The 21,248-nt window shown below is 30.1% G+C and overlaps 1 protein-coding gene across 2 annotated transcripts in view; it reads right to left on the reverse strand.

Moving 5' to 3' along the window:
• The window catches only part of LOC108765720 (visual system homeobox 2), a 90,501-nt gene extending 75,227 nt beyond the window's left edge, over window positions 1-15,274 (reverse strand). For both annotated transcript variants that reach the window (XM_018514564.1, XM_018514563.1), the window contains exon 1: window positions 14,791-15,274. In XM_018514564.1, the coding sequence (XP_018370066.1) occupies window positions 14,791-15,274 (484 nt within the window). The remainder of the gene's footprint in view (window positions 1-14,790) is intronic.
• Between the last annotated feature and the right edge of the window lie 5,974 nt (window positions 15,275-21,248).

Here is a 21,248-nt window from a genome sequence, read left to right on the forward strand (position 1 = left end):
ATAATAGAATATTTTATCATATCTTAATATTATGAATTAAGATAATTACAAATTAACATATTTTATATAGATTATTTTTATTATATAACTTACAGTCTTATAAAATCTTATATCTTTTTAAACAATGTCTCTTTTTTATAGTCGATAAACCGACGGTAATCATTCACAATTTGCAGAACATATTGTGCTTGTTGTTCGTTCTTTATAAATAATCTGTTATAATTTTCCATCAATTGGACACCCTTTTCTGCCTTATCATTAATAACTCGTAATTTGTTCACTACTTTCAGCCCTTTTCAGAAACCAGTGTTTTCAGATCAAGTTGATAGGTCTGTGTTTGCAAGAATTGATCATTTAATTCAAATCTTTAAAAAAAATTTTTAATTTTGGCACAAACGAAATATTCAAATCCCTTTTGCATAAAGTCAGAAATTTTTTCATCTTTTATTAATACTCGATTAATATTTTCGTCACATGATTCGCGATTTAAAGCATCAATCACCTTTTGCTTCAATTCTAATGGCAAAGTCAAATAAAAAAATACCAATGCGATAGCTTCAGGTACCATAAATGGTTCCTCAATTTACGCGAAGTAATTCGAGAAATATTATGATCAATCGTTCGATATTCGTAAAACTTAGACAAAAACTTGAAATCCTAATATAATGCTTTAGTAGCAGAAGACACATTAAACCATGCTTCAACGTAGATACTGTATACGTTTAGGAACCATTTATAGTATTTTAGCTATCGTGAAGCTATCGCATTGGCATTTTTTTATTTGACTTTGCCATTAGAAAATATTAAGCGAGTATTAATAAAAGATTAAGAAATTTTTGAATTTATGCAAAAGGGATTTGAATACTTCGTTTCCGTCGAAACTAAAAATTTTTTTAAAAGATATGAATTAGATGATCAATTCTTGCAAACAGACCCATCAACTTGTGGTCTGAAAACACTAGTTTCCAAAAAGGGCTGGAAGTAGTGAATAAACTACGAATTATTAATGATACGGTAGAAAGGGATGTTCAATTGATAGAAAATTTTTTTTTTATAATAGATTATTCACAAAGAACGCAGAATAAGCACAATATATTTTGCAAATTGTGAATGATTACCACCGTCGGTTTCCCCGAACATAAAAAAGAGACATTGTCTAAAAAGATATAAGATCTTATAAGTTATATAATAAAAATAATCTATATAAAATGTGTTAATTTGTAATTATCTTAATTCATTACATTAAGATATGATAAAATAGTCTATTATTATGAAAGATACAATAAAATAAAATATTCTAAATTTTTCTTAAATACGAATTACTTTTTAATCTTAATTACAGCATTTTATATCAACGGTTTCTAATATTGTTTTTATAAATTATTCTTAAAATTTTCTAAAATGACCCTTTTAAGTTAAAAATCAAGAATATATATATTTTTGTGCCTCCCTTAATTAAAAATATTCAAGTCAATTAAGAAGATCACTAACAATTTTTAATTTATTTCCGGTTTTTTTTATTTTTCTCGAAAATTGTTCGTCATACGAAAAAATAAACATGCCATAAAATATGCCCCATATTCAAATCTACAACTTTTGTTTGAAACTTTTTTTGATAAGTTCAATAAGTTAGAAGATATTCAGAAAATCGATGATTTTTTCATTTTATAATAAAGTTTAATGGCCTGGCGGCACGTTTTCTTCTTATCCGATTGGGCTGAAATTTTGCACAGATTTTTTTTTCTTAAATTGGAACAGTTTTGGGAAATGCCGCAAACAAAATTCGAAAAAAAATTTTCATCAAAGGTAAATAAGAGCCACCCTAATATATATAAAATATACATATATATATATATGTGATAATACGTACATTTGTTTTCTCAATTTCACGCGCGCGCGCGCGGGATGAAAAAGTTCAAATATTCAATACTCATATTATTTTACAATATTGAAATGCAAATTGATCAGGTGAATATTAATTGTTTGAGGAAAGTCGCCGATACTGACATAGATCTTCTAAAGTGACACCTCCTTGTTTCTCAGAAACTAACTATTGCACTTTATTAATACTAGGACAACTCCGGTATATACGCCGCATCTATCAAAAACTTAATTTATTAAATATTATTTCCCTAGTAGAAATATATGCAGTTTTCCTAGACACCTATTCAGTTACTATCTAATATTACTGTATTCTCAATAATTGTGCCAATACTGAGTAGGAAATGGACAAGAACTTCATAAAATTTTATTCTGTCCATTTCACGAGCAGTTGGCTTGCTTATTAATCAATTTAATATCCATTATTTGTTGTGTTTCTATGCAGTAAATGGATTCAGATTTTACGCAACTTTTGTATGCAGTAACTGCAAACAAAGCGTTACATCCTGATTGGGATCCTAAGTACTTTTCCTTCTCAGTTACTAGACAGAAGTTGATGTAACTGTTTAGTAACTACTCAAAAAATGCATGAAATTTCTACCAGGGTTACTATGTTTAAAATAAACGAACTATATCAGTAAAAACTTTGTACTGTTTACTACTATGAAAAAAATATTAGAAATCCGAAATATTTAGTTTTCGTATTAAAAAATAAACTTTTTGAAATATCTTGCATTTTTGCTATATATAGATAATGGGTAAGATATACGGCAAGGGTTTCAACAAACTAAACAAAGAATACAAAGAAAGCAAAGCCCTTATATTTTGCTCTCTATACAACATGCTTTACTATTCCCCTACAGGTATGTATCACGAAATAACCACTAGTCTTTTACATGCCTTACAGTAATCATTTTATGTAAATTATAATTTATGATGATCGTACTTGTTACACACACAGTGACAAATCGATTCAAATTACAATAATTTCATTAATATTAACAATAAGAAGCTGAAATTATAATTCAATATTAATATAACATAAAGGCATGTAACACAGTACCTAGTTGCGAGAAAATTACCCCTACTCCTTCTATTTTTTCTGATTTTCGCGGCGTAAATCCCAGCGCGGTGTATATACCGGAGTTACCCTAATAAAATCATGATCTGTTTAGTTAATTAAAGAAGTACAAACTCATAATTCATATATTTGTGGCTTATTTCTAGACCAAATCACCTAAAAACCAATTCTATGAATCCGAGAAGAAAATTCTTACGGTGTTTTTTTGCAAATTGCGTAATTAAAATAATAGTGACTGATTATTGATAATATTATGTCATTTTAAATGTTTATAGTTTCATAAATTAGTTTTCTATACAGAATAGAATATATCTTTATTTATAGAATAGGAATGTTGGTATTATCGCCTACTATGTCAGTTTTGGAGCCCATTTTGTCAGACGTTCATTTTTGCATAATTTACGAAAAACTTAATTATTGCAAAATTGCAAGCAGTATTATAAAATGAAATTACATCATAGCGGCTCTGCTAATCCAAAATTAAAATATTAAACGTTAGCTACGAGCCATAAAGCATATAATGTGTATTCATAACTAAATTATTTCAAATGTACAATTGTCTGTAAATCGCACATTCAACGTAAATACCACTTTGAACGCAATAATAAATTCAATCTACAATATTAAAATACTAGGCAACCTAACAATATAATTAACCCTTACTATACCATCTACAATTTGGTGCCTCATCCATATCATCAAGGGTCACTTCAAATCTCTTCGTTTTTTCACCTCTTCAAAATAATAAAAAAAATCTCTAAAAATTCACCAACATACTTTCAACTTTCTAGAATAAATATTGACTCTTTATTTTGGAAAATAAATAAAATGTAGTATAATTTATAATTACCGAAAGACTCAAAGAAACTTGCACGAACAGGAATCGCTCGGTCACTAGTTACCCATATTAGTACGGTAAGGGTTTAATCATTGTCGAAAACTTCTAAAATAATCACAAAATGTTTCTACCTCACACGAGGTCATCTTCAGTTGTAAGTAACGGAAAATATAATAAAAGTAAATAACTTGTGTCCTATTATAAAGTGCAATTTCCTTGACATAGTGTCATTCCATATTTCGAATTCATAGTTAACGTAAATTCATCGTGTAACGTATACTTTTCACGAGATGTCCATGACACTCCTCTAGATTCCGCGTACAGTTTTTCTTTGACGGCCTTAGAATACAGTTTGGCAATCCGTGATCGAGATTTTTATTAAAAAATTGCTTATACTATCTGATAGAAGACACTTTTTACTTCGTATTTATGTTTTTGAAGTTGTATTTTTACCTTTTGTTTAAGAAATATTGTCTAAAAACAAAATGGTATGTCGGTATCCTTCCTCTACATTCTATTCTGGCAATTACTATGTAGCAATACTAACATGATCTTTATAAAAATCGCGTATACCCATCAAGATTTACTGCCATATATTAGAGATAGGTATAAATAATACGTTTGAAAATTATTTACAAATTAGCTGTATTAATTTTCGTAAGTTGTTAATTAATAACATTTAAATTAGATGAACACAGTGATGTAATTATTACAAATTGAGAAAGATTAAGTAAATCAAAACGTTCTTATTACTATATGGTTATGACAATAAATTAAATGCATATTAATTACTACTTGTTATTACACGTTATAGGCTATTAAACATTGTAACTTTACTTTGCAATCTTACGAGCCAGTTTATTTTATAAATTTACAATATTCAATATACTTTTATAATTTTGATGGAAAAATATAACAATGAATTTCACGCAAGTGTAATTACACATATACAACGTAAAAGAAACTACAGTTCACTTTGATTTTTTAGGCCTTTCCCAATTTGTCCTGATGCAACAAACCCTCAAAGTTCAGTTTTCGTGGGGTGTTATACTTTCGCGAGATGTGGTAATGGACATAGTTTGTCGGTAATGTCCGAGACTAATTCCCGTGTTATTTCATTAACGTCCCACAGGTCCCGAGGGGTAAAGCTTCTACGCCAAGGGGGTTGCCACTGTCGCGCCGACGCGCAGCGCCATAGTTGTCCCTGATCCTCGCCGGGTCTAGGGGTTCGTATCGGGCACGTGTCAAAGGGTGAGAATTTATGAGGTGAGTGCCTCGCGCGAAAAAGCCGATTGATAGCCGGCCGTATGTACGCTGCCTTGAAACAATGCCGACAAGTTTATGGGATGACGAACCATAGTTACCTACCCCGTTAGCAGCGCGCATGTCTTTACTCGGAGAAGATCAATATCGTTTGTAATGCCAAACCATTAATTCAAAATTGAATGTAGTCGATCAGTGTAAAATTAAATGTGGATTAAATAATTTTTATGTCTAATTTAATATTATAGTGCATTATATATATAATTTAAAATGTATTACACAAAATAAGAAAAGATTTTAAATGTATACAAATTATAAATTCTATGATTACACACGATGTATTATGTTAAATAAATTTTTATATCTAATTTATCAAAAATCTAATAAGCATTCGTATATTCGTATATCTAAAAAACATTTTACACAAATTGCATTTCTTATTCATTACAAATGTAATTAAAATAAACTATAAGAGAGGATATAATTAGAATATAATGATTTAAAATGTAAATCTGCTCTCTAACGTCTAAAGAGCAGATTTATGTTTTGTATAATTTAATATGAGAGAGAGAGAGAGAGAGAGAGAGAGAGAGAGAGAGAGAGAGAGAACTTACAATGGAATAGTATTTCTATTTTACACTATATGTTATACTATTTTTCTTTTAATACATTATTTATCTCTTTCTTTTTCTTTTCTTACATTTTATGTAACACTATGATCGATTCCAAGTACAAATTATTATAAGTTCATGAATAATTTTCTTGCAATTAATATTTGACAAATATGCGCAAAATCATCATGGAGCAAATTTCAAAGTTCGATGTTGTCTCGCATCAAAATATATTGTGCCAAATGATTCGAGCAAAATTCGTACAAAATTCTCTATATTCGTAATCAACATAGTTGCCAGGCAGAAGCTATAGAGCGAGTGAAGTGGTGCTTTTGTCAGAGACCCGAATTGATTTGTTGGAGCGGATTATACGATTAGGTACTGCAGCAACAAGGGTCAAATGATTGACGTCGTGACGAGAGTATAATGAGAGAAAATTATTTCTCTGCTCAATTCGGAAAAACTCGTAGCAATCAATCGGAGGAAGAATATGAGTTAGACTGTTATACATGCCGAGCAAAGATAATAAATAGATAAAGAGTTCCTCACAATCAATGGATTCCCTAGCGAGCCATCTCTCATCTACAAAAACTTTTGATTAATTTAGCTTTTAATATTATTTATAATATATATATGTATATATAACACATTACATGCATATCATAATATATATGTATATAATTATTATATACACACACATATATGTTTAATACTGACTGTTAGTTAATCTATCCCTAGTAAAAATATCAAATCAAGATTATTACATCTAATAAATTTTGGTCAAACGATATAAAGTTAATAAAAAAAGAAAATATGGCTAAAAAAAATAAAAGGAGACGATTAATCATAACAATCGTACAAGTATGGTGTCTTAAACAATCTGTATTTTGTGTACACGTTAAATTGTACGATTATTTAGCGTCAATAACAAGATTTTTCTAAGTAATTCTTAACATTTTTAGATTTTCTATTATCTCACATAACATTGATTTTAATATGTATACTTTACACATTACATCCAGTATTTTAATTATTTTATTTTAATTATTATCAAAATAATAATTAAAATATTATGTATCGTATAAAAATATACGCTGCAAATTAAAATATAATCATTAAAATGTGCAAAATATGTACGGAGTTTTTGCTTTCGTTATATGAGAATTGGGAAAATAAAACAATAAACTATAAACGTATAATTTTAACATTATAGATATATGTATATATATATATTGTAAATTTCATTATTTATATTTTACGTATAACACAAACAAAACATACATTCGCACCAAATAAAAAATTAAAAATAAAATTGTAAAATTAAAAAAAAACAATAAAGTCTCATAGGTAACTAAAATTGTATGAAGTTAATCAAACAGTTTAAACATTTATATATAGGTACTATTATACAATCTGATCTTCCTTATTGGATTGTAATGGTATAAGATTATTTTCATTAATTAATATCCATTAATAGAATGCTTAGCATATTATATTTGTTATATTTTAAAATAAAAAATTTTTCCAAACCGAAAACTCTCTAGTTTTCCATTTAAAAACTAGAGTCATTATTTTTAATAAAAAAAAAGAGAGAATACAATACAATAAGTTTATTTGTAGGTATATAAAGGTTTATTGTTTTATTTTCGGTCATATGTGGAGAACAAATAGTTGTATACAAAGTTGTACTGACAAGTAAAAATGTTTCGCTAGGGAAAAACCGACAGAATTATTTTGAACGTATGAATTGCGCCGCGTTTAAAAAAGGAGATGTCTATGCTGGAAAACTAAATTTTCCTCCTTCTAGCGGTGAAAGCGCCTCGGCAGTGTTATCCAATTATTCTAAGTTGTTAAGACGAGTTAGGGCGCTTAAGGGACTAAATTAAGACATTCCGCGCGACAAATCTCCCAAGAATCTCAATTAACTTCTCCGGGGGCGCCAGCACTTTAATTAACTGTTTAATTTCGTTTAATTTGCATTCGCAATTGCATAAGCTGGGCTAAGCGCCATGACTGCGTCGCATTTTCCTGTAAAATAAACCAATGAGAAAAAAGCTCTTGGAATATATTCGAATTATATAAAAAATGAAAGATACCTATTATAGTGTGAATGTGCCATTTATTTTCTTTTTCAAACGCCAGTCTGCAACTTTAAATTCTTCTGGTAATCATGCGCATTGATTGAATTAATTCCTTGTTTTATACTTCTTATTAAACTTTTCAATAATGTGTTTTCAGAAGTATTATATTTTTATTAATTTACTGTAATTATTAATTTATCAAAGTTTTAAGTTAATTTCAACATTAAGTCATTTCCAACATGTTGTACATATTTTAATTTAAACGAATGTTTAGAAAATAATTAGAAAACAAATATTGTATAAAAATATAATAATATATAAATTTTTTTAAAATTATTATTTGTTGGATTGGCAAATTATGTACTAAGGTAACCGGACCCTACATCGCCTACCTAAGTTTTGCAATCTTTTCTAATTTTTTATTGTGTCCAAAATTGAAAACTAATAGTTAGATTAAAAACAGGAAACATTTCTGAATATTACAAAAAAATATGAATTATTTTCTAATAATTAGAAACGCCCTTGCCTGGAGGCAATGAAGAATTTGAGAAAAATAGCATTTAGGTCATATTAGATACTATGTACTTAATACGATCTTGTAAGTATATATTTTTCTCTGTAAAATAAATGTTAGCGAAATGAAAACTGTGATCTACAATGTTACATTTATAAGATTATAAATTTATTAACATATTGACATATTTATTGATCTAAAATAAGTAAGATACATAAAGAACTGTTTTCCAAATAATTGACTTATCTATTTATCTACTTATCTTCACAATGTTTGGTAAGTAAATTCGAATCCGCGAGCTCTGGAATGACAAAAGTAACAAAAAAAAACCATTACAATTGATGTGTACACATTCAGTATGCCTAGGTTGGTCATATTGATTCTACCTTACAAAGAGTTGCCTCTTTTTGGTTATAAATGTTGAGATGAAAATATAAACTGAATACAATTATGTTGTAAATGCAAAACTACAATAACATAAATTACGAAAATTAATAACCATCTTTTGATAGTTGCAGAAAGCAATTACTCACATATATACGAAATATTACATCACGATCACCATGTTCTACATTTTGCTTCACTGACAATAACAAATTGAACAAATTGAACAATAAACTGATACAATCGAGTCAGATGGACAGTCTGCATTATGCTATACAGATAAATTCACCTTTAATTACCTACAAACAGCAAGTAGGTCATATTGGATATTAGGCCATATAGAGTTTGGTTATTTCAAGATATATACATTCCATTATTACGTCACACTTTATATAATTTTATCTCGAGTAGAGCGAAATAGTCATAAACTTTAAATTTTTGAAAACTGATAGCGTTTCTCACGATCAAGTATTATTTCTTTTATAAGCTTACAGAAATTTCGTTCTGTATCGGTTTTATTACAACTAGTAAACTAATTTGCATCGCCAACCACTTACATGTGTTCGCGCAAAAAACGCGCGTATTTGCACGTACAAATTTGTGCAAACGTAATCAGTGTTGCGAGTCTCTTATATGTTGGGGGGAGGGGGAGGGCGGATTTACTTTCCCGAAAACAAAACCTACCGAAAAATTTATAATCTACTAATTTGTCAAAGGCTTTTTACTCAAGCACATTATATCGCACGTTTTTACGCGCAAACCTTATGTCAACGTGAATGTTAAACAGTAATAAAAGATGCAGACTTGCGCGTTTTGATATACTATTTTATACAAATTAATATCGACCTTACTCAATGTAAATATCGAAAATGTCGTAATTGGTCAAGAGAGTCACCGAAAGTTTCGAACTCGTGTATTTATCTTTTTATTTCATGCGTAGATATTCATTTGTCGTTGATATATATGTTACTGATTTTCGCACAGTCATGCCTCTAACAAAATAATTTCCTTTAAAAAGTTGTGGTGACGAAAAAGAAAATGAAGCGGAGTAGTAAAGAAGCGATATGAGAAAAGGATAGAGGAGAAGGTAGTATTATGGCTTGTGTGTAATAGCTCCTCTTAAGGGGTTAGACCACCCTGAAACTTTAAAAAGATCGAAATTTGTTTGTAAATCGATAATTTAGGGTCTTAAGAATATAAAATTTTTTATCCGAAAGTGGAATTCTCATTATTAACGAAGATACAGTTGATTATGTCGAACGGTGCCTCCACGCCGCCGTTAAACTGTTCCATTTATGAATAGTTCATTATTTAACGCTATAGTTACATATCTGTACTGTAGATGAAGTTGACACAATTTTAATATAGATTATACCGGTTTCGGTTAGAAATCAGTGCGTCCATGTGCTTAAAATACAACAAAAAGGGATTGTTATTGAAACTTTAATCGCGTTTTTCTCAGAATGATACTTTCCAAAACGGTGGACACCAGAACTATCACAAAATTAATCCAAATGCTTTGAAATTTGGCTCAGTTTTTATGTCGAACTTTTACGTGAAAGATGAATCTTTTTTTCACGCACGGCATTCACATTTTCACATTTTTTAATATTTTTTTATTCTGCCAGGCATTTCTTTACCAAATTTAATGCAGATTAAAAATAATTTTTTAATTTTTGGCTATAGCATACCTTGGACTTGTTCTGTTATCCACCGCGGATGCCTTCATCACATGCAGGCCACCAAAAAACGTGCTATAGCGCCGCCATTTTGTTTCTTATAATTTTTAAACATTTTGTACTTCAAAATACAAGTAACTAGGTATAAAAAAATATTTTGTATCGTGTCTAGCTTTTTAATAATCACCTTTCAAAGTAAGGTATAATTTTGAGAAGGCCTCTAAGGTGGACTAATCCCTTAATATCTGATCCGCTATTATAAGGTGGCGAATTCTAATAATTTTACTTACGGAATTATTTATTCAGTAGCTCACCGTTACATCATAATGCTAATTATGCTATAATACACAACATTCATTATATCTCATTTTTCTTCCAAGCATTTTGAAATATTTTCAAGATACTTTTCAGCATTATTTATTTCAACATTAATTATTACACATATTTCTTTATTCTTCTTAAACTTGAACGTATTATCATACGAATATATATATATATATATATATATATTTGCGTGTAATTTATTATTTTGTGTTATTTATTATTTATTGTTTGTTATTTATTTGTTATTTTATTTAACTGTATTTCGAGTTATACACAATTAAACAATAACATAATATTTTGTTTATGTGGCGTGTCCTAAGCGTGTTGATTGCCGATGACCTCTCTTCCTTTTTTTCGAGATTTTCATATCAAAATAATTATTAAATCGATTGTAGTTCTGCTCATAATCTATAATTTATTTGTTACATGTATTATAAATTTTTAGTATTGAGCAGTCTATATGCAGAAAAAGTTATGTGTTATATTGTACAATTGTATATATAGTGTATTCTAAAATAATATTTTACTTTTTCGTTAATTTTATAACAAATACTATGTTTTTTTTAAAACAAAACCAACTTTTTAAATCTATTTTTGTGGGACGTTACATATTACTACCCCTGTTTTACTTCAAGCCATAATGCAGTTTTTGCTATATTTTTATAAATAAAGTCCTATATAAAATATGTTTCATAACTTTGAGTCTTGAATCGATTAAACAACACTTTAACGAATGTAATCGTTAAATTCTAAATTTCAATATTGATTATTATATAAAATGTAAATGGGAGGGAAAAGCATAATACACCACCTTCTCCTTCATATTTTTCAAGATTTACTTGAAAAACATATCCTTTGACCGCGTACATTCTTTGAAGATGAATGCGTAATTAAATGCAGCTGAAAAAAATTCTTTTTTTCTTCTTCGACGTTGCAACTTTTCGAAGAAAATTATTTCGTCAGAAGTGTGACTGTGTGAAAATCGACAAGATAAAGATCAACGACAAATGACGACAAACGACAATGGCTATGTAACAAAAGACGAATACACATATTTGAAACTTCAATGATACTCTCAACAATTACGACATTTTGAAATTTCGACATTACATTCAAATTTAATAATTTCAAGAAACTTAAATATTACGTTTGTGTAAACAATTTTCTCCAATCTTATGTAACACACGCATATTTGTTATCAGGATTGAAAGAAATATAATAAATTTATACGTTTCGCTTGTTTTATTCTAAATTATATATTACAACAAAGAAATCTAAAATAAATACGTTAAGCGCGCGCAAATAATATTTTTGTATTGTCAGAATTGAATCATTCACAACAATATAGTTAAATTTTTTTCTCGATTTTTAAAAACACATTTAGGATATTTTGAAAAGTTTTTTCTACAAAATAAAATATCTATGAAATTCTTCTTTAAAATCGAAAATCGCACAAATCACCAATCATATACAAACTGCACACACAAAAGCACAGAGCTCAATCATCACACAACGGCTCCAATTATGTGCATTGTTATCTTCATTATGCACGGACCAAACTCATAAAAAATAAAAAAATTTAATATAATTAAAAACATTTTCTACATGAAAAAATGAATAATCGTATTACGAGAAACATCTCGTAGATGTGGATAAGAAAAGCTAAATGTATTGTTCTAAAAATTTCGAATTTTGCGATTGTTCAATTCGCGCTTTTGGCTTTCTAAGCATTGCATCGCGTCTGAAAGTCACTTTTTCGGATCGTTTGAAGTCGGCAATCAACTAAATTGCCTGTCAACGCCTGAGAAGCCCGCTCACGCGCTTCCCTCTTCTTCACATTTCCTTCCTCTTTCCATCACACATATATACATACATATGGTTTTCTCTTATTTTCTTATTTCTTATTGATGTTGTTACTGCTGTAACTAGCTTTTCTAAGCAAAAATGAATAAATTTTTTACATCTTCCTTTCTCTCTCCCTAATTTATCGTAGCTCGTTGCTAGCATATACTACATGATCAATATAGTATCAATATATTATTTTTAATTTTATTAATTTTGAAATATTTTTATAATTATACAGCGTAAATAGAATAACAATTATAAGTTTTATAATGTAAAAAATAGAGAGATTCTTTTTTTTATTTTATTACGATTTATAAAAATTATAAAAAAATCTATAATGTTTATTTAATTACGTCTTTCACCCATTTTATATGCAATTAACAAGAATTTTAGGTGAGTTCATAAAACTTGATGTAGTTGTTAATGAAAACACATTATACGGCTACCATAACGGTAGTAAAATTTTATCCTGTACCCTCTTTTAAGACTACGTAAGTTTTAAGACAAAAACAAACATGAAGCATACTGAATAAATGCTGTGAGACGAGGTGCCAGAGTGACATTTGAATGGAACGGTAGAACCTTTGTACTCTATCTGAAATCCGACACCCGAAAATAGTTCTCAAAATTCGGCCTGTTCCGCGAAATCTTCGATACATAAAAATAATGACGTATAGGTAGAACAATTTAACGACATCAATTATATATAACTTGAACTATACAATGATATACCTACATAAAACTTTATATAATAAAATAGTTTTTGAAGAAATGGATATACATATATATATATATATATATATATATATATACATATGTATACATATACATATATGTATGTACGTAAATTGCTACGAAAGTCTTCGCAAAATCATACAAAACCATAATTTTTAAATTGGCTTATTATTCTAAAAAATTCTCTCCTTTACAACGAATATACTGTTCTATTCCATGAAACCAATCGTCAAAACATTTTGTCCATCTTTCTGTAGGCACACATCAGATTTTCGAACGTCTATTAATCAGATTAATACTGATAAATAAATAAAATACTTAACGTTTTGTTATACATGTTTCAATAATTTTATGGTTAAGATATCAATATCACTAACGAAGGTTGAGAACAGTTCGGTAACGGACGGCCAGTCGACGCTCATTGTATTTTGTGTGTAGTGAGACATTGCAGACCTACCTAACACTCAACTCATTATACCACTAATTATTCATAACGTTTGAGATTATTCTGATGAAAAAAATCAATTCCCACAGTCTATTTATTTTTGTTTCTTATCTGTGTGTGTGTGTGTGTGTGTGTATATATATATATATATTGCATTTCGTTAATTACCTGTGCTATTGCTTTATATTTAATTAAAATGTGGACAATATTATGTAGGTATAAAAAAAGGAGAAAATAAGACGTTTTATGAAAATAAATTATTTGTTCACATGCCAGGAAAATAGTTTCAAGTTATAATGAATGATAATAGTTTGACTTTTGGACTGTTAACTAAATAAAAGTAATTCCTGCTTTGATCGATAAACACTTGAACACACTCAATTACTGCTAGTATATATTGAAAATATAAGACAGCTATGCAGCTGTCTAACCGAATACCATTTTCCCAAAAATTCCCCCAGATTCTTAGCACATACAGTGTCGACATTGATACGCAACAAAGACGTGTGTCAATTTTCGGTAACTTGATCTTGAGTGGCTCTCTGTTAAGTGATAGCTGTAAGTGCCAGTTAAGTGCTTGTTTCGCGCTAGAACGACGATACATCTATTAATTTACTTCGGAGTTTGTGAAAATAGAAGGTCATAAGTTCAATCTCATTCACAATTACCGAATGGTTCACGGTACACGTATTGATGAATATATCATTTAAGTAATATTGATAAGACAATGATATTAACAATAATATTGAAGGTTAGACTTTTTATCAAATAATCAAAAATTGTGAAGATCATAAGTAAAAAATAAGATTTTCAAAGAACACGAAAGAAATATTTTCTCTTTCTTTTCAGCAGATATAAATTTATTTATTCAATATAGTTGCATATTTATAAATTATGTATAATATAATAAGAAATAAAAATCTCAATAATTTATAGTAATATATATATATATATATTTATACTCTATTTTATATCAAGTATTTTGTCATAAAAGAAGAACTTAAAGCTTTAAGCCATTATTTTATTCCTTGAATTTCTAATATAAAACTTAGATATAAGTAGATTCAAATAGTTATCGCTTAAGCTGAAATTCACAATCATTGACTTACCATGAGGCGGCGTATGCTGTGTCGGGCTATGTTGATGATGATTCGTGGTAACAGCCGTACCAGGAAGTACGTGCTGCGCGTGTGCCGCAGGATGCAGGTTAACGCCGGGTGGCGAAGCCGGAAGTTGACCTGATTGATGTACCTGATGGTGTGTTACATGGTGGGCTGGGTGGGGATGGGGTGGTGGTAGAAAGGCGGCTGCCACAGCTGCCTGCGCATTCAAATAGGCCATCCTTGAGGCCGTAAGATTGCCCAGATTCCCCAAATTTCCCAGATTCCCCAAATTGCCTAAATGATTTAGGCTGGGCATGTATTCCCATAATTTCGAGTGATGAGGTGCAGTCGGAGCATAGGAAACAGCCGAAACTCCGGCGGGTGGTGAGCCTTGCGGAGAGCCGCGATCAGTACCACTCCTATTTCCGGTACCATCTAGACCCAGCAGCTCCTGAATCGCGAACGCCGATCGCTGCTGCTGCTGTGGCATCTTCGTGTCCTTTTTAACTGATATCGCACAAACTAGAGCGACATTCTCGATCGCGTATTCACAAGGACGAAGTAACCATTAATCTTCAATCCACAAGATATTTGATAATGGAAGTGTAAAGATGCTGCAAGCGAATGTTAAGCTGCGTATAGAGCCACCAGCTAATATCAGAGTGCATTCGGGAACTTATGGCTTTATTTACCGTGTTTCTAATTATTGAACCACAAAACGTGCAATTAAGTCTTCCAGATAGATGATCGTTGTTCGGTTTCTTCGAAAGATTCTTCTTCCGACGTTTAGGAACTCAATCGAAGAGAATCGTTGTACATTGTTTCTTAAAATACCTAACTGGTTTTCTAAAGTTTAAACACAGAAACCAATAGACACTACAAAATATTTAATATGGATTACAAGAGCAGTACCATTATCATTCTTAATGCAATTTTTCAGAAAAATTGTCAGCATTAACGAAGTAACATCTTCAAATCTGATAGGCCTTAACATCACTCTCTGCTTGCAGCGATTATTTCCACAAGTGCATGCTTTTTCGAAATTTCATATTTTTGACATAAGGCCGTTTGAAATTAGATTTACAATCATATTGTACATCTAATAAGTTTTAAATATTTTCTGCATGTATATGTCTGTAAAAACAAAAATTTCAAAATAAATATCTGTAGTGGATATAAACGTGCTCACAATCAGTGACAAAATAGGATCCGTAATTCGTTGTAAAAAAATAAAGAATATCACCAGCAAATAATCTTTCTCATTCAACATTTGATAACCATCGGCAGGATGAATAATACACTTCCATCAGACGAAACGCCAAATCTTACTTTCGTTTTAATCACAATCTATAACTTCTACTTGTTCTTCTTTTCTTCACTTCGATGAAGTGAATGTTTTCGTTGTGATCAGGTACAGATTGCTCTGTTTGTTGCTTGTTGCGACACTATTTTATTGCGCCGAAAATGTGAATCTTTTTCAATGTAACTCGAAACTATGTCTCTCCTTTGGATAAACACTAAACAACACACTCTAGAAATGTCACGCGTAATTGCGCTCATAAAAGCACATGCAAGCTTGAGATAATTGGTCCATTCTCTGCAAAATCGCCTCCATTCTTCGAGAAAAAATTTATTAAAATTTAAGAACAAAAGGTAAAATTTTATTTATCAGACTCAATTGGAATAATACTGACTTCTCAAAATCTGATGACTACTGATTTTGGGAAAAAATGCGAACTAAATGATCAGGAAGTAATCGATATTGTTCCAAGAGTTTCGGCAGAGTTTATCAACCTCCTCGATAGAATGGCTTGGCCGACATGTCTCTTGTATACATTTCCATTATTCTGAGTGCTTTTATTGCGCCTACGTCTACGAAGATATGATCCACCGTCGGCAATTGATTAAACCAAGTTGAATCTCCCTCTCTCTTTTCGAGTCACAGAACAATTTTCAGATATCGCATTTTATCGGTGCATTCATACAAATTCCAAATTTCGCTCGGTTGTTGAAACGCGCGCTCGTTAACACCTGGCAGCAACTTCGTGTGTGAAGAAGAGGAAGGCGTACGCGGCGTAGACAGTACCTCGAGAAATGGTCCCGGTCAGAGCAGCTCGAGTATTTGCCGTCGTGGCAACCGTGTCGTCGTCGCGGCGTTGGACAACTGAGCGGTCGAATAACGCGGGGTTGCTCGATGGATGCGCGACGGGTACGAAGAAGGGAAACCCCAGAGGCGACTGTACGAATACTATATGCACCCATACACATACCCTTTACGCTCTGAGGGTGGTGTTTGCCCCATCCGTGCGCACAACTCGTCAACTCGTGCCTAGCCCCTCTCTTCCTCTATGCCCAACGACTCGCTCACCACCTCTCCCTCTTTTGCCCTCCGTTCTGCGACCCCTCGTAGACCCAGGCGACAAAGGCGCCTCCGCTACTTTATGCGTTGGCAGTGGCCGTCTCGTATCGCGGATTGGTCGGCTTTTTGAGACGGCCAGCCGAATAGACATAGCCCTAGTTACCAACGAGAAGGTGGAGTCTAGCAATGTCGACGCCTCAACGTGGCTACGCCTACGACGGAGCGGTTTACCATGGAGAAAAGAGGGACTTTTCGTGCTCAATCATGGATACTTGGAGAGAGCAAGCGATGCCAGGCAGCCGTGAATAAACGTCGACCTGAAGCTGAGTTGGTGAGATATAATGACCTGTTTGTGACCTTTGTTATCTTTCTTCAACCTTACTCATTTTATTATACAATATTATTCTTATATAAATGTTTTTATAACAACACATCTGCATACATTTAACATTATTTTATGGATTTTTTTCCTTTTAATGTTATATGAAAAATATATCTGACTAAACTATGAAGGTTTGTAAAATCAGTTTGTATAACAAATATAAATGGTACGTTTCATCCATATCATTTCCCATATTTGTAACTAATTTGAAAGTTTGAAAGAATAAAAAATATAATTATTTTTACCTCATCCATTCTGACTCTTTTCATAAACGTGTATAATAATGTATGAAAAGAGGTCCATCAAATAAAATTCTTAGTATAACGCATCACATCGGATAGACAAATAATTTATATATTAATTTGTTATTACAGCGCAGATCTGATAATGGTTAGATTTATTAGATTGTGAGAATTCATGATGTAACGAAATTGTTTATTTAATTAATTGATAACATGAGCTGAAAATGATGTGGATCATATTGAATTCATTGTACTGCCATTATATCATAAGCTATCGGTATTTCTAGGTAATTATAAATGTACGTTCTCTCGTTTCTATTGTTAAATAATTCATCAATAATACTACAATTACGAATATCAAATGATTGTAATGTATTTCATTTTAAAGGCGCTTTATGTATATATATAACATTAACTAACCCTTTATCCAAACTCATTTTGTAAGTTTTTTTAATGTAATTAAATTATTTTTTTAAATTTTAATAACAAATAACATTTAAATTATTTTATATTAATTTACAGTTTGCAGTTTGACTTTTATGTCTCTAATATTTATTTGACTTTATAATACAAATATAGTTAAACGTGCCTTCTGCTATTTATTATATTATATTTACGTAATATAACTTTAATACTAACCTTGCTACTTAATGTCGTAAATATGTAAAACAGTCTATTAGAAACCATTTATACAAAACATTGTTTATTTTTTTATCAAATAGATAAAAAAGTAGAGATAAATAATAATGCGGTATTGCCACACTAATATATATAAATGTATTGTATGCTAAATATTAATAACAAATATTTTGAAGCACTTTTTATATATAAAATATTTTTTTTAATTTGACTTTTAATAAATAGTTATTTTGTATTTATTAAATTTGATATTTGCACTACATATATAAGTGAAATTATAACTACAAAAAATATATTAATATATATTTTATTTTGTTTATATTAATATTAAAATATAAAGATTTGGACTTTAGAAATTATATAAATTTTTTCTTATTAGAACATTAAGAAAACTACATTTGAATATCGTTGATCTACATTACATTTAGCAAAGCAACAGTTGTGGCGTTGTAAAACCGGCTTTCGTTCAGAGCCTTTATTAACACTGTGGGAGTGGTCTAGGTACCGGCCAATCAGAATACGCTACTTCCAACCCTCATTGGCCAGGACACAAATCGATTTATAACTCACTCTGATGGTGAGCAAGCATGGATACACGCCCTTAAAACCGTTCTGCTTAAAGTCTACTCTTCTTGCAACTCTAGCAAACCTGTCGTGACTTCCAACACCGCCAATTCAACTGTAGATAGGTGGCGGTGAGCTTGGAGTAGCGCTACAAGCAAGAGGTGGTGGTAAATTGAAAGGGTGGAAATTTCTGATCCCGGACAATGTTCCCGATAAGGTCGAAAAGTTTTTTCAAAAATCTTTAACGCTCTTCGTAGTCAATCTTTAATCAAAATTGAGTCATTTAAAAAAATGAAATTCTTTTTTATTTCTTTATACTTTTCCTCTATATTTATTTGTTGTTGTTAAATTGTTTCTATTTTTAATTTCTACTCCTTGTTTTTTTACTTTTATACTTTAATACTTATAGTATTATGCATTTTTTTGTACATTTTTATTTCATTAATCATTATATTTTCCAAAATGGCCAAAATTTTCTTTACATAAATATGTAATGTTTCTATTATAAATTTATATCTTATAGTGAAACATTAACTAAAATTTAAATTGTTCTTTTTATGAAATGTTTTTACTTTATCAAATTTTATTACGATATATACAATAACAATACTTACACATAAATCTATCTACAGAATGTACATAAAAAATTTTACATAATTAAATTTAACATACACACACACACACACACATATATATAAAGTATGTATGAATGTATACAAGATCAGAGGGTTTGCGGGTTATCGCCGTGTCTTTATCCATTGCTAATATCAATGTTTCATGGACCTTTCTGTTTACTTCATCAGAACAAGAAGCGCACTGATACTGACTGTATGTTAAAAAAATATATACATTTAAAAGTCAATAAATTTATTATTACGATAATAAAATGATTATACAATTGACTGTAAATCACAAATTATATTAATGATATCAAATTATATAAATTATATTAATAAATAAAATTATGTATATATAATTTTTTTAATAATGCCATAATTAATAATACATGCTGTATTCTAAAATTAATGCATACCAAAGACGGCGTCCATCTCCAGTAATATTAAAATTTAGTATTTAATGTATTAAAATAAATATAAATTGTAATACAAGGCTTGAATGTACAATATAATAGCACAAAGTTGAACGTCGTGTAAATAATAGACAGAAGTTCTTTTTAGAGCCGGCCCTTTTAGAGTTTCAAAGAGATGTCTTGTGCTTACAGCTTCGTTTTACTAAAAAAATCCTCGATTTTTTCTCTGTTCATTCTCTCAGTCTAAGAAAAGTACAGGCGTCTCTTTTGCGACTCTTCCTTATTCGCTAGCATCAAGGGATTATTGTTCACTTTGCAGTGCTTGTGTTTGCGAAAGCGCTAACTCGCAACAGGGGGATCTTCTGTTGATGTGTTGCTGTTTACGAAGACATTTAAGCTACTGCTTGAATATACCTTCGGCACTTTAACACACAATACATAATTTGTTATATTGTCACGTATTGAAATGGGTATAATTTTGACAAGTTTGCATTATAATGATACATATACGTACACGAATGGGCAAAAATGTATGAACTCTGAAATTATTTGTAATAATAGAAATGGCAGGATAATGTGCACTGTTATATATATATTTTTTTTTTATTTAAACTGTATACTATATTGTCTGAGCTAATTATACATATATATTATACATATATACATACATAACTACACATAATATTGACTTACATATAAGCTACATCATGCAAATAATAATGGAAAAAGTACTAGAAGATACGATTGTGTAAGAAAAAATATCAAATAATTCATTCAATGTTCTATTAACGTTTTGTATGTTTCGTTACGCCAATTAATATTAATATGTTAATTTCCAACCAAATTTAAATTATTTCTTATAGCTTCATATTTAAATATAAATTAACAATAAATTAACAACCATCATTAAGATTTTTCTAAGATGCCTATGAGCATCAAATTATTAAATTATTATATTGCTAAACAATTGAATTTATGATATTACTACTATGGGTATGTCAGTATATATAGCGTTTCAAGACTGAAAAATCAATTCGACGCGCAGTTTGGCAAGATTTGATAGTATATAAATTCATACCGAATTATTTAAACATTAAAGATTCAGCTTCGATCGTTATAGGCTTTATTTCTTTTTGATTGTGTATTAACAATAAGATTGACAATGTTTGAACATTAGCAGTGATTATGTTGCGTTCTACAAATTTAAATACTTTATAACAATATTAATAATTTTATACTTTCCTATTT

Source organism: Trachymyrmex cornetzi, unplaced genomic scaffold, assembly GCF_001594075.2.
Source record: "Trachymyrmex cornetzi isolate Tcor2-1 unplaced genomic scaffold, Tcor1.1 scaffold511, whole genome shotgun sequence".
Taxonomy (NCBI): domain Eukaryota; kingdom Metazoa; phylum Arthropoda; class Insecta; order Hymenoptera; family Formicidae; genus Trachymyrmex; species Trachymyrmex cornetzi.